Here is a 15,665-nt window from a genome sequence, read left to right as displayed (position 1 = left end):
ATACAGAATAACACCCAGTGCTCATCCCGTCAAGTGCCCACCTCAGTGCCTGCCACCCAGTCACCCCCACCCCCCCCGCCCACCGCCCCTTCCACCACCCCTAGTTCGTTTCCCAGAGTTTCCCTTTCTGATATTTCCCACTTCTTTTTCCTCCTTTCCTCTTTATTCCCTTTCACTATTATTTATATTCCCCAAATGAATGAGACCATATGTTTGTCCTTCTCCGATTGACTTACTTCACTCAGCATAACACCCTCCAGTTCCATCCACGTCGAAGCAAATGGTGGGTATTTGTCGTTTCTAATGGCTGAGAAATATTCCATTGTATACATAGACCACATCTTCTTTATCCATTCATCTTTTGATGGACACCAAGGCTCCTTCCACAGTTTGGCTATTGTGGACATTGCTGCTATAAATATTGGGGTGCAGGTGTCCTGGCGTTTCATTGCATCTGTATCTTTGGGGTAAATCCCCAGCAGTGCAATTGCTGGGTCGTAGGGCAGGTCTATTTTTAACTCTTTCTTTCTTTCTTTCTTTCTTTCTTTCTTTCTTTCTTTCTTTCTTCTTTCTTTCTTTCTTTCTTCTTTCTCTTTCTTTCTTTCTTTCTTTCTTTCTTTCTTTCTTTCTTTCTTTCTTCCTCTTTATTGAGGAGTGCTTGAAAAATAAAACTGTATGTATTTAAATTATACAATGCAATGATTTAATATACATATGCATTGTGAAACATTTACCACAGTCAGACTAATTAACACATGCATTACCTCACATAGTTACCTTTTAAATTTTTCTGTGGTGAGAACACTTAAGATTGACTCTCTTAGCAGCTGTCAAGCATACAATACAGTATTATTAGCGATAGTCAGCATGCTGTACATTAGATCCTCAGAATATATTATAACTGAAAGTCTGTACCCTTTCACCGATGTTTTCCCATTTCCCTTACCCCCATCCCCATCCCATTCCTCAGTCCCTGGCAACCACCATTCCACTCTGTTTCTGTAAGATTAACTTTTTAAAAATTCTACATATAGGTGAGATCCCACAGTATTTTTCTTCTAACTTATTTTACTTAGCATAATACCCTCAAGATATATCTATGGTCATCACAAATAGCAAGATCTTCTTTTTATGGACGAGTACTATTCTATTGTGTACACACACACACACACACACACACACACATATCTCCCACATTTTTTAAATCTATTCATTCATAGACAGACACTTATGTTGTCCCACTTCTGAAGGAAACAAGGTTAGTATCTTGAAGAGCTATCTGCACTCCCACGTTCTCTGTAGCATTACTCACAATAGCCAAGGTATTGATGTTGCCCAGTCTTAAATCATCTCTTTCTTACTACCCAGAATCAGTTGGAAAAAGATCTTAAAATCTATTTCATAAATACCTGGTTCTCTCCTCTTCTCCATCTCTGCTATTGCCACACTTGTTCATAACCCATCCAATTTTGGGTGGGGGGGACTTTTCTTATAATAGTATAATGTGCATATAGTGTAACTCACACTTTTTAAGTGTATAGATAATTCTATGAATTTTGACAAAAACATACAGTCATGTAACTGCAAATATAATCCATATATGAAACAGTCCCAACACTCACCCTCCAAACTCTCCCATGCCCATTTGCAGTTAGCCCCTTCCCTACCCTTAGCCCTGGCAAACACTGACCTGTTTTCTATCCCTATAGTTTTGCCTTTTCTAGAATGTCATATAAGTGGAATTATACTGTGGGTAACTTTGAGTCTGGCATCTTTCACTTAGCATAATAAATTTGATATTCAAATTTTTATTGTATATATGTGTTAGTTTGTTTATCCAGGTCACCAATTGAGGAACATTTACTTTGTTTCTGGTTTAGGGCAGTTGTGAATGAAACCATAATAATCATTCATGTTTATCTTTCTGAAGAAACATCAGTTTTCGTTGCACTAAATAAACACCCAGGAATGGGATTGCTGGGTGATATAGTAAGTGTATATATAACTTTATTTAAGTGACCAGTCCATCCTGCATCTCTCCCACCATATTTGAGAGTTCCAGATGTTCTCTGTCTGTGCCAGCTTTTGGTATTTCCAGTTTTATTTTCTTATTTTTAGCCATTCTAAGAGGTTTGTAGTAATATCTCATTGTGGTTTTTTTTTTTTAAGATTTATTTATTTGAGACACACACACACACACAGAGAGATACTAAGAGAGAGAGAGAGAGAGCACAGGGTGGGGGAGCAGAGGAGAAAGGGCCTTAAACAGACTCTGTGCTGAACATGGAGCCTGAGGCCAGGCTAGATCTCACAACCCTGAGATCACAACCCGAGCCAAAACCAAGAGTTGGATGTGCAATTACTGCACCACCCAGGTGCCTATCATTGTGGTTTTAATTTGCATTTCATTAATGATTAATTATGCTAAACAGGGGAAGGATCTGTTGAAATCTTGATCCCTCCTTCAAAAAAATAAATTGGTTGTTTTCCTATTTTTTATTGAGTTTAAGAGTTTTTAGATATTCTAGATAAAAGTTCTTTATCAGATAAGTGTTTTGCAAAAAATGTTCTCCTGGTTTGTGGCTTCTCTTTTCGTTCTCTAAGAGTTTCTTTTCAAAAACTTTCTGTTTTGAGATAATTGTAGATTCACATGCAGTTGTAAGATATCATATAGAGAGATTTTTGCTTCCCCTTCCCCTAATTTCCCCCAATGGTAACATCTTGCATAACCATAATACAACATCACAATCAAGGAATGGACATTGATACAATCTATCCATCTTATTCAACTTTCACCAGCTTTATATGCACTCATTTGTGTGTGCATGTTTCATTCTATGTAATTCTATCATACATGTAGATTTCTGTGACCACCGCCACAGTCAAGATACAAACAGTCCATCACCAGGATCCTTTTACAGCCACAGACAATTTACCCCCTCCTTTCTTCCCTAACCCCTGGCAACCACTAATCTCCTTTTCATCTCTATAATTTTGTCATTTCAAGAATGTTATATAAATGGAATCCTACAGTATTTGACTTTGAGTCTGGCTTCTTTCACTCAGTGTATATTCCCTGGAAATTCACCCAAGCTGTACTAGTAGTTCCTTCATTTTTGTTGCTGAATAGTATTCCACAGTTGTTTTTAATCCACTCACTGGTCGAGGGACATCTTGGTCATTTCCAGTTTGGAGCTATTACAAATAAAGCTGCCATGAACATTTAAGTGCAGGTTTTTTTTTGTGTGAACACAAGTTTTCAATTCTCTGTGATAAACGTCCATGACCATAATTGCTGGGTCTTACAGTAGTTGCATCGTTAGTTTTGTAAGAAACTGCCCAACTGTTTTCTAGCATGGCTATACCATTGTCCATGATACATTGTATATTCCCACCAGTAATGTATGAGTGATTCAGTTTCTCTATATTCCAGTCAGGACCTGGTTTTGTTACTATTTTTTAACTTAGCCATTCTAAGAGATGTGTAATGACATCTCATTGTGGTTTTAATGTATATTTTTCTAGCAGATAATGATATTGAACATCTTTTCATGTGCTAACAGTGTCTTTCAAGAAATTCATCTTTTCTTATGTATGTATGCATGCATGTATGTGTGCATTTTCCAGATTTATTGAGATTTAATTGACTGACATATAAGTTTAAGGTGTAGAATGTGATCATTTGATTCATGTATAGATGAATATAGATGAATATAGATGAATCTATCTATCTATAGATAGATAGATCTTCCTCAACTTATGATGGGGCTATGTCCCAATAAATCTGTCTTAAGTTGAAAATATCACAAATTGAAAATGCATTTTATATACCTAACCTACCAATCATTTGTAGCTTAGCCTAGCCTATCTTAAATGTGCTCAGAACACTTACATTAGTGCTCAGAACACTTACATTAGCCTACAGTTGGGGGAAATGTGCTCAGAACACTTACATTAGCCTACAGTTGGGGGAAAAAAAATCACCTAACACAAGGTCTATTTTATCATTAAGTATTGAACATCTCATGTAATTTATTGGATATTGTACCAAAAGTGAAAAACAGAATGGTTGTATGAGTACAGAATGGTTGTAAGTGTATAGGTTGTTTAATTAACCTTGTGATCGTAGCTGACTGGAAGCTGTGGCGCCCTGCTGCTGTGAGACATCATGAGACAGTATGATAGTATATATCATCAGCCTGGGAAAAGATCAAAATTCAAAATTCTAAGTACAGTTTTTACTGAATGCATATCACTTTTGTGCCATCATAATGTTGAAAAATCACTGGTCAGACCTTCATAGGGGCACCTGGATGGCTCAGTGGTTGAGCATCTGCCTTCGGCTCAGGTCATTATCCCAGAGTCCTGGGATCAAGTCCCACATGAGGCTCGTTGCAGGGAGTCTGCTTCTCCCTCTGCCTGTGTCTCTGCCTCTCTCTCTCTCTCTCTCTCTCTCTCTGTTGTCTCTCATGAATAAACGAATAAAATCTAAAAACAAAAACAAAAAATCTTTATAAGTCAGGGATCATCTGTTGTGAAATTGTTATCACAATAAAATTAATACCTCCATCACTTTACATAATTACCATTTATGGAATATTCAAGATTTAGTGTCTTAGCAACTTTTAAGTGTATAACACAATATTGCTGACTACTGTCACCATGCTGTACATTAGGTTCTCAGAACTTATTTGTCTTATGACTGGAAATTTGTCCCTTTGAGCAAGATCTGTCCATTTTCCCCACCCCAACCTGTGACCACCTATTCTACTCTCTGTTTCTATGAGTTCAGCTCTTTTAGTTCTATAGATAAGTGAGATCAGACACTATTGGCCTTTCTCTGTATAAATTATTTCACTTAGTATAATGCCCTCCAGTTTCATCTGTGTAGCTGCAAATAGCAGGATTTTCTTGTGTTTTCTTTTAATGGCAGAAAAATATTCCATTATATGTAGAAGATAAATAATATATTAAATAATCATATATACACATATCACATTTTCTGTATTCACTTATCTGCTGATAAACACTTAGGTTTTTTCCTCATCTTGGTTAATGCTGCAATGAATATGGGAGTGCAATGATGTCTTTGGCATCCAGATTTCAATTCTTTTGAATACACTTCCAGAAGTGGAATTGCCGGATCACATGGCAGTTCTATTTTTAATTTTTTGAGGAACCTCCATCCTGTTTTCCGTAGCGACTGCACAAATTTACATTCCTACCAACCGTGCACAAGGGAGCCCATCCATTCTTGACAGTGCCATTGCATGGGAAACGGTTCCTCTCTCTTCCAGTCTTGGCCTCTTCCAACACAGATAGAAGAGGCGCCTTCCACAGAATCCCATGCGCAACCCCGGGTAACTTGTAACTTCCTGCAAAAAAATAAATAAATAAATAAATAAATAAATAAATAAATAAATAAATAAATAAACAAATAAATAAAAAGCTGCTTCCATCCTCAGACCCTCATCTCTAGTTTGCAGAGGCAGTTGTGCTCAGCTCAGGATCATTCCCAGACAGCATATTGCTTGTCTTGTCACAGATTGACATTTCTTCAGTGAATGAATAATAAAAACCAGAATGACTTCAGTGCTAAATAAGAGGCGCTGGCACAGAGAAAGGCTGGATTAAGAAACCGGTCAGGGCATGGTGGTTGTCACCCCATTAACCACTCTGCAGGCCAGCTGTGGAGCTAAACGGGGTGCCCAGAACTTGACCCGGCGCGTGCGCAGTCGCTCTCCGCTCGGCCCCTCCCCAAGCCCGCCCCTCGGTGCTTCCCTTCAGCCCCCTCTGCAGTCAGCAACCAATTAGGGAGAGGAGGCGGCCCTGGCGGCGCGGGGCTCCTTGGGTAGCGTCCCTGGTTACTGTTGCTAAGACTGTGGCTAGACGGAAGCGGAGCGCGTCCCAGGTTTTGGGAGCCAGGCCCTGAGAGAGGTCAGGGGTCAGTGCAGAGCCGGGAGGCGATGGTGAAGCAGACCATACAGATTTTCGCGAGGGTGAAGCCCACTGTCCGGAAGCAGCAACAGGGGGTACGGGCAGCGAGGGCGCCGGCGCGGCGGGGGCCCCCCGGCAGGGGCGGGACGGCACGCGGGGGCCTGGGCTGGGGAGGGGGCTCCGCGCAGGGCGCCGGCTGCAGCTCCGAGTCAGGGACCCGGGCCGAGACCCCAGGGCGGCGCCCGCCCCGCAGCGCCCCGCAGCGCCCCGCAGCGCCCCGCGGGCCGGACGCTCTGCACCCAGCCACGCTCGGCTCACGGCCGCGCCTCACCCTGCACCCTGCGGACCCCTCTCTGGGAAGGGGTCACGGGGTGCTGCAAGCTCTGCACGCAGAGAAGCCCAACGCGATGCGCGTCTCACCGGGCAGAGCGTGCCAGCAAGAGGTGCAGGTCCATGCAGGTCTGGGATGATACAGATAATGTAAGTAGACAGATAGGCTGCGGCTCTGCGCCCAGGGGGCCCTTAGGAATTTGTTGCCTAACTACATCCTCATTGTGCAGCACATACATTAAGGCTCAGCATAATACTTTTTGCAGGTATACGTATTTGTGCATCCCGATGCAAAGAACACACCTAGACTTTTCATTCAGAAAACACTGAGCATTTACCGAGGTGCTTCCTCCAGTGTGTGAAACTCAGACGCACAAGGAGGTTAAGACCTTGCCCTTGCCGTGAGCAGAGACACTTGGTGTGTTTCTTATATGCTTCAAAACATGGTTGTTGTTGTTGTTGTTTCCTCCCTAGAAAGAGCATGGTCGTTCGTACCCCTTAGTGTTTTGTCTGCATTATCTCCAATACTCAGGAGAATGCTGCAAGGTGGATGACGTTTTCCCCATATATTTGTAGGTGAGGAAACAGAGTCTCAGGTTGGATAATGTGGCCAAGTCATCCACCCAGTGAGTAGCAGAACCCTGATTTTAGTGAAGGGCTTTTTATTACAAAGTTCTTGGCTCTTCGGACAAAACTTTTTTTGCTTCCCAAAGTGAGAACTTAGGTAAGAGCAATCAATCTCGGCCTTACTCACCAGTGCCTGCAATGGGTATATTATTAATGATATTTTATATCTGTTCCATATCTACAGTGCATATGTATGTAACATCATCGTATATCATAATGTAGCATTTGCCTCTTGTAATTTATGTATTTGAAACAAGAATATGGAGTCTTTGTCATCATCACCATAAAAAGCCTTTTTACTCATAAACTACTTTAGGAGAAGATGCGTGAGAAGAAAATACTGATTTTCTTTTTTTTAAGGAATAAATTAGTGTAGGAAGGAACCATGGATATCTTCCCATTTTTTTCTCCTCTTGTATTCACTTACAAGAAGATTTTTAAAAGGGCATCATATATACCCAGTGTTTTATATGTAAAGTCCCTCCGTACCTCTTCCAGATTCTTAGCCAAAAATATTGAGCTTGTCTACATAGACTCAGCAGTGGGAAGCAGGTGCTTGGATTTGGTAATGTTAGAGGATTGGTTGGGTGAGGGGGTGGCAGAGGTAGGGGGCTGATGGAGAATATTGGATGTAATTTTGAACTTTCTCTTTTCTTAAAGTGCAGTACTTGGTTACTGTACCTTCTTTTGCATTTCTTAGGTAGGATTCTGTAGAGTGGTTTGTTTGATACTCCAGGGAGTATTTTTAGGTGTCCTACTATATTTTTATAATGGCAGATTCTTACCAAGATGCAACATTATACCACATACACAAAAATGAGAGAATACAGATGAACACATTTTGAGTTAGTATATCCCTGCTCTCCCTTAGAAGTCCCACTTTTAGCACCCTATCTTTTTGCTCCTGGGAGATGTATGGTTGGTTGTTTCTTTCCCTGTAACATTCAACCAGGAGTGACTCAAAGATATTTTTCTTTCTTTCTTCTTCATTTTGTGGTTCCATTGCTTCATTAGTCTTATTCCTTAAGGCACTATAAAGTAAGTTATAGTAATTGATAGAGTGGTAACTTAGAAGATGGATAAGACAAACCTCTGATAATTTGAGGTTTTTCACTTGTATACTGCTTATTAGTACATTTCCAAAACATGATGTTCACATTCATCGTTGCATTTCTTGTAATTGCCTTCCAGGTCTAAAAAAAAAAAAAGCACTGTCTCAAATAAGTATTGTTATGACTAGAGGTAAAGAGTCCATCAATTAGACTAAACACATTTTCTGGTTGAGAGGGACCTTTCTTAATGCCTCATAGAATGGCATAATCAGAGAGGTAGAGGGTCACTGTTCCTACCATAATAGTAGATGGCCCTTTCTGTCTTCTGAGCACTGAGTGTTACAGAACTTTTGAAAACGTGTAACTCAAATTTAAAGGAGTGCCTCACTCTTATATGTTTCATGTCTTATACACCCCTTTCCCTCACCTGTCTAGCCATTAACTTATTTATTTTTTATTTTTTTAGTGTAGTGCCCTACAGGATATAATTTTTTAAATGTCTCTTGGGAAAATCTAGCCACAGAAAGTCTCAGACTTGATGCCATTACTTTCTACAAATAATTTTATTTTACAAGACCATTTTTTGCATGATTTCTTCACGATTTAAGTGAGAGGTTTTAATAGGAAATCTGCTTAGGAAAATTATTTTTGGGAAATTTAGGTAAGTTTTTATTTGTTTAAGAATATGACTTTCCCCCCCATAATCAAGGATCTAAATGAGTCTTAAATAGGAAGTATTGCCTGTTAGAAAGACTTTTTATTTCCTGGTGAAAGACAACAAGTCTTAAAAAAAAAAAAAAAACTCTACATCTAATGACTAACATTTTTTATGGTGCATTACAAAATGCTTCCATTTCCATGACATCATTTATCCCCACAGCAATCTTGTAAGGGAGGCAATTATATTTTCCTCATTTTATGTATAAAGGAACTGAGATTCAGAACATGGTGGCTGGTCACACAGCTGGTAAATTGAGCTCAGTGTTGGACACAAGTCTTTGGGTACCATGTCTTATGCTATTCTTTATTCCACATGATCTGCCCATAGGCTTGAGTCTTGATTTTCCTGACCAGTAAATAAAGGAGTAGGTAATCATGAAGAGAATCAGACAACCTGCAGTTGTAAAGGGGTTGGTTAAGACCCTTTATTTCCATATCAGTTTAGAGAGGTTAAGTGATTTCTCCCAGGTCCCTTGCTAATTAGTGGCTGAGCTGGGAGGAGAACCTTGAAGATGACATCAAAGACATGAATTACATATGTCTTTTGAAACCACATGTCTTTTATCAAATGCCTGAATATGTCTCACGGAAACTTGAGCTGCTTTGAATATAACTTGAATTAGAGCATTCTTGTGAGCTGTCTGAGAAATCTCAGATCTAGTCCTTTGATCTGCTTTGGCCACTTTGTAAATGCTCAGAAATGCTTATTGGTTGTAGGAAGATATTAATTTCTGGCACATAATTCCAAAGCAGCGCGTAGATTAATGTCCTGCTCTCAGAACTATTAGTTTCTCAACAATAGAGACACTCAAATGCTCAAATTTGAATACTAGATCATTCAAAGAGATCTGAGCTTTTGGTAGAGCATTGATTTAGGTTTTACTCCTTTTTCTGTCTCATATACTTGTTAGAGTCTGTGCACAGTTCAAAGAGGAAAATTATCCAAATTATACTATATTATGGCTTATCTAGAAAGTGCAATTTTTTATACAATTACAATGCCTATCATAATAACATGGTCAAATTTCAAGCCATAATTTTACCGTGCTATATTCATTTGTTGTCTTCATATTTGCAGATTTATTCCATAGATGAAGATGAAAAATTAACACCTAACCTGGAAATTATCTTACCTCGCGATCTGGCAGATGGATTTGTGAATAATAAGCGAGAAAGCTACAAATTTAAGTAAGTTTATCTTTTGCCTTTGTTTCTGTTTCACTATTGAACTAACTCTGGTACTGTATTAATATCCACTGTGAAAACATTGGTGCCATTTCTTGAGGGAGAATGTAGTGCAATTCTCTGTTTCATCTAGTAGGTAGATTTCAGTTGTCTTTTCATTGCTGGGCCCAGAGTTGAAAAGACGGTGTGTTTCTGTATCCAAGATGCTGTCCCAAGATCCCAGCCTTTCTTTGTTACATCTGTTTATCTAGTGTTGTCCTTTTCCTGCTTGGCCCACTCTGGTTTAGCACTTATTGGAAGCTCGGTGTATGACTAAACTCTATTAAAGTTAAAAAACCTAAGATATAACCTGTATGCTTCATAGAACAGCCTTCTTTATAACATAAATGATATTATGGATCTCATAGCACACTCCCTATCTCTACTGTCTAAGGAAGTGGCCGCTAGCCACTGGTAGCTCTTAAGCACTTAAAATGTAGCCAGCCTGAACTGGGATGTGTTCTAAGGGTAAAATATATCAAGGATTTTTGAAGACTTGGTGTGGGGGGAAAAATGTTAAGCATCTCAAGAATTTTTTCATACTGATTACATATTAAAATGGTAAAGTTTGGGGATCCCTGGGTGGCGCAGCAGTTTGGCGCCTGCCTTTGGCCCAGGGCGCGATCCTGGAGACCCGGGATCGAATCCCACGTCAGGTTCCCGGTGCATGGAGCCTGCTTCTCCCTCTGCCTGTGTCTCTGCCTCTCTCTCTCTCTCTCTCTGTATGACTATCGTTAAAAAAAAAAAAAAAATGGTAAAGTTTGGGGTTATATTGGATTAAAAATAGATTATGAAAATTAATTTCACCTGTTTCTATGTTTAAAAAAGTGGCTACTGGAAAATTTTGAATTACATGTACACTCACATGTATGGATTGCATTATATTTCTCTTAGGGATTGGGTGAAGTGTACCTAACAGCCACCCCTGGATTGTCATCAGTGCCTTTGGTCTAAATTCTCTTCTAGTAGCCAGGCCTTGAAATGGGGGATTTGGGCTCCTTTATGCTGCCTTTATTCTCTAGTTTCAGACTGCGCTATTTCTTCCATCCCCACTTTTGACTTTCTATTTATTTATTTATTTATTTATTTATTTATTTATTTATTTATTTATTTACGATAGTCATACAGAGAGAGAGGGGGGGGGGCAGAGGGAGAAGCAGGCTCCATGCACCGGGAGCCCGACGTGGGACTCGATCCCGGGTCTCCAGAATCGTGCCCTGGGCCAAAGGCAGGCGCCAAACCGCTGCGCCACCCAGGGATCCCCACTTTTGACTTTCGAAGAACTCTGAGCCCAAGTTAAAGCTGTATTTGATCTCTGCCTAAATTTAGGTAGTGGATTTCTGGGGCCAGTGGCAGGAATCCTAATTGCTGTCTTGCATTTCCCTTTAGGCTGTTTTGCTTGGGCTCTGCTTTCATACTGTTTCTGCCCTTGGCCTTTGCATAAAACCAACTCAGATATTTTTTATGGTTCTCTCGAGATTTCTTATTTACATACATACATATATACATACATTTATTTATTTATGTCTTATAAAAATTCTCTTTGGTCTTGACAGTTTTCTTTTGTGTCTCATTTATGTATGTCCTCCCACTTCCACCCCATCTTCTTGGTCTCCTTTTACTGTAAGCACTGTGGGATTGCTAGCACATGGTTGCATGGTGAGGTGGTCCTTAACCCTATCTTTTTGGCTCCCCATTGCCTTTCATTTTGATCTTTAAGGAGTAGCCTCAATAATGCATGATTTAATCTTTCTGAAGCAGGCATTCTTCCACTGATGTAAGCATGCTACATACTTCAGTAGCTATGACTTCATGACATCTGGGTGAGGCCAGTCTCTATAAAGCCACAATTTGCTGAAACGTTTTATTCAGCATGATTCTATGTGATTGTTAGGAAACAATTGGCCACATGTCTATCTATTGGCCTTTTCCAAAGTATTCTCTATATAATACAGACACAAACAGTGCATTTAAACATGTTCATTGAAAATGTGTTATTTGCTTATTTTTAAATCTCTTACTCATTCTTTCTAAATCTCTGGATTAAGAATATTGACTTTGGCATTTTATTTTATTTATTTACATTTCTTTTAGATTTTATTTATTTATTCATGAGAAACACAGAGAGAGAGACAGAGACATAGCAGAGGGGGAAGCAGTCTCCCTACAGGGAGCCCTATGCAGGACTCAGTTTCCAGACCCAGGATCATGACCTGAGCCCAAGGCAGGTGCTCAACTGCTGAGCCAACCAGGTGTCCCTGCTTTAGCATTTTAAATAAAGAAATGAATAAAGTATTTCACTTATACCTATGTTCAGAGATAAATATTTCAATACTTTAAGAGTGTTTTCTCCCAAGAAAATTCATCCATTCAATCAATTAATATTTATTGACCATCCACTGTGTGCTGTTTTAATGGCTAGGAATATAGCAGGGAATGCAACAAAGGTCTGGCTCTTATGATGCTTACATTTTAGTGGGAGGAGGTAGATAGACAGATCCTTTACTACAACATATATCAAAAAGTGTTAAATGCCACAGAGAAAAATAAGGCAGGACAATAAGGAAGAGGGGCAAGTAGAGGGATGGTTGCAGTGTTTCATAGGGCAGTCAGGGAAGGTGTCACAAGAAGGTGATGTTTGAGCAAAGGCTTACAGGAGGTGAGGAAGTCAGACATTCAGATACCTGAGGGATTGGGATTCTAGGCCAACGAAATTCCTAGAGCAAGTCCCTGAGATGGTAGAGTGCTGGCATGTCTGAGGAAGAGTAAAGGGTCTGTGGGGCTGGAGGAGAAGAAGGTCTAGACAGCAGAGTGTCTAGATCGTAGAGAGCCTTATAAGTCATCATAAGGATTCTTTTGGGGAAAAGTCCTTGTAAACTTTCTCTTCCCAAAGTGTTAATGGGAAGGTAATGGAGGGTTTTGAACAGAAGAATGAAATAGTTTCACTTATGTCTTAGCGGGATCATTTGTCCTGGCATGTAGAAAATAGACTGTAAGAGCAGCCTGTTTTAAGGGAGACCAAGCAAGAAACTGGTAGCTTGGGCCAGAGTAGTAGCAAGTGGAAATGCTGAGAAATAGTTGCATTCTAGATGTATTGTGAAGGTCAGAGCTGACAGTTATCAGATGGGTGAGATATAGAGTGTAACAGAGGGAGGGAGAGCAGGGGGAGAATGAGAGAATGAGAGAGAGAAAGAAAGGGAGAGAGAGAGAGAAAAAAAAGAGAGAGGAGTCAGGATGCCCTAAGGGCTTTGGGCTGAACGTTTGGAAGGATGGAGTTGTCGTGTAGTAGGATGAAGAGGACCAGGAGGAACAAGTTTGGGGTGGGAAGAGGTCAGCGTATGCCAAGTTCAAAATGAAGTTTAGAAAAAGCCTACACAACTTCCTAATAAATGAAAGCACCTTCTCAGAATCAGGACACTGAAGTTATGTCTCAGGGTACATTACTGATTAGCTCCAGGGCCAGGAGTAAATTGCTTTATCTCCCTGGGCCTCAACCCCCTTCTCTGGAAAAGATTTGACTGAATTCTTTGAACTCTATGATTCTGTTTCATTCTTGCATGGTTTTCAAAAGCTAGCTGATCATAATGACTTTTCAAATTTCTGTGTAACTACATTATATAAAACAAAATATTTTGGGATGATGATATTTGGTCTTTAGTGACCATTGTATGATTCATTGAAACTCCTGCCATCTCTTCGGTTTCCATGGTGATAGACATAATTCCTATTATGTAGGGAAGTGGGAGTTGGGAATGGCTGATGGGTTCACTCAGACATCACCAGCAAATCGACATTATCACCGTCATCCTCAGAAGCACTGCTGCACTCAGGTAGTACTCCCATGGGCACTTGAGTGGCCATGTACCCTGTTATGTCAGCGTTCATATCTGAAGCTGTGATGCACCTAAAGCATTACAAGGAGTGTTCTAGGCAAATTGGTAAATACTGCTGTCTAAGATATAATCTTGCCTGCTAAAAACATGGTAGCCAGAGTGTCTGACAGTCTCTTTGTGTAATTTCATTATTTGCTTCCTCAAAAGGGAGGTTGATAAGGCTTACAGTTTAATATTAATCAGTTAATATTGATTAAAGACCATGAATTTCATTCCATTTTGTATTTCCCACCCAGCCCCAGACATCCTTCTGAACTCCTTGGTGGTGAAAACAGCCCCACATTTCATGTAGTCACTCCTTTAATTGAATGTGCGCCCGACTCACTTTTGAGTCACAAGGGAGACGGAGACCAGAAGTTCCTGAGCCAAAGTTGCTTGGGATGCCCTCAAAATGTTTGTTTTAAAGGTTTTGCTTTAAAGCCACACCGCCCCTAATTTTCATCTTGAAAAATCTTAAATATGCAGAAGAGTTGAAAGAATAACACAGTAGCCTCTCCTCTGCCCTTGGTGGGAGATTCACCCATCATTTTGCCATTTTGCCCTGTTTTGCCATTTTGCCCTATATGCTTATGCCCCCCCCCCTCCTCTCTCCCTCTCCCTCTACCTCTTCCCTTTGGCCATCTCCTCCTCTTTCTCCCTGTGTGTCTCTCTCTCTTACTTTTTTCATGATCTTTTAATGAGGGGCATTCCAGTAGGTAGGCGACTTGCCACACCATGAGAGTTACCGCCAGTTTCCCACTGTGCCCGTGATCGCATACTAAGCTCAGTTATGGTGCCACTGTGAGAGGAGCAGCATCGACACCATCTAGTCCCTCCCCCATGGCCCTGGCCTTGCCAGTCTGATAAAGATGCCTCTCTGCAGTATAGGCCCGTTTTGACTTACTGTTTGACTTTTGATTCATGATTAACCAAATGGGGCAAAACTATCCCGAGAGGTAAGTGGCCGACAGCAGGACGTAGCACCTATTGATGGAAAATTGATTTCAGTTTGCAATTTGAAAGCCAAATTTGATAAATCGTACATTTCACAGCTGCATTCTGTCCTGACAGGTCAGACATCAGAAGTTCTCTGGCTTGTTTACATCCTGTTCTTGGGTTTCAATTTCACACACTTATCTGGATTCGAGTTTGATGCCAGTTGCAGACACTGTCCCTCTTGAGGGCTAAAGAACACACAGTTTATTATTTGGTTCAAAGCTGCGACAGTTTTTCAGAGGGATTTATTGTGCAGATCTTGTCAAAAGCAATACTGTTTACCCACCCTTTGTATACAGGGGTACAACGGTGCAGTGTGGTGGGGACTACAGGGCAAACATTGTGTCAGCTTAGGTAAGCCCAGTGATGTAAATATGGGGTAATTTACAAAGCTTTTGGGGAAAAAATATTAATCCAATTGTGTTTACAGCTCAGTCTTTAAATAATTACCACTTTAATATTTGCAGATTTCAAAAGATTTTTGATCAGGGTGCAAGCCAAGAGACCATTTTTGAAAACATTGCCAAACCAGTTGCCGAGAGGTAGGATTGCCTATATTCTGTTTGGTGGGTTCGTGGTTTTTCACTTTGTCTTCCATTTTCAGATAATTGTGGTCATGTGTTTCGGCATATCAGTTATAGACTCATTGCTGCAGGGCGTGTATTAATACCTTCTATTCATATAGCTGTTTGTTTTAGATTTAGATTCTGAACCTTAAAACAAACCAGTGAGAGAGACAGACTAGCCACATTACTCCCATTTTAAAGGCTCTGTAACTCTCTGCGGATCAGAGAGATTTAGCACACTGCTCAGGATTGCATGGCTAGTGATAGTAGAGTCCTGGGTCTGGTACATCACAGCACTAAGTCCAGAACTCTTTCCTCAATACAGAATTTCCAACATATGG

At 40.4% G+C, this 15,665-nt stretch overlaps 1 protein-coding gene across 1 annotated transcript in view; it reads left to right on the top strand.

The window, feature by feature from the left end:
* Positions 1-5,913: 5,913 nt before the first annotated feature.
* Positions 5,914-15,665, top strand: part of KIF6 (kinesin family member 6) — a 375,439-nt gene continuing 365,687 nt past the window's right edge. The window contains exons 1-3 of the mRNA XM_055329543.1: positions 5,914-6,032; positions 9,745-9,854; positions 15,226-15,300. Coding sequence (XP_055185518.1) covers positions 5,967-6,032; positions 9,745-9,854; positions 15,226-15,300 — 251 coding nt within the window. The 5' untranslated portion in view covers positions 5,914-5,966. The remainder of the gene's footprint in view (positions 6,033-9,744; positions 9,855-15,225; positions 15,301-15,665) is intronic.

Source organism: Nyctereutes procyonoides, unplaced genomic scaffold (assembly GCF_905146905.1).
Source record: "Nyctereutes procyonoides isolate TBG_1078 unplaced genomic scaffold, NYPRO_anot_genome, whole genome shotgun sequence".
In the NCBI taxonomy this organism is placed as follows: Eukaryota; Metazoa; Chordata; class Mammalia; order Carnivora; family Canidae; genus Nyctereutes; species Nyctereutes procyonoides.
Note: the sequence above shows the minus strand (reverse complement) of the source record. Positions and strands in the feature narration are given on the sequence as shown.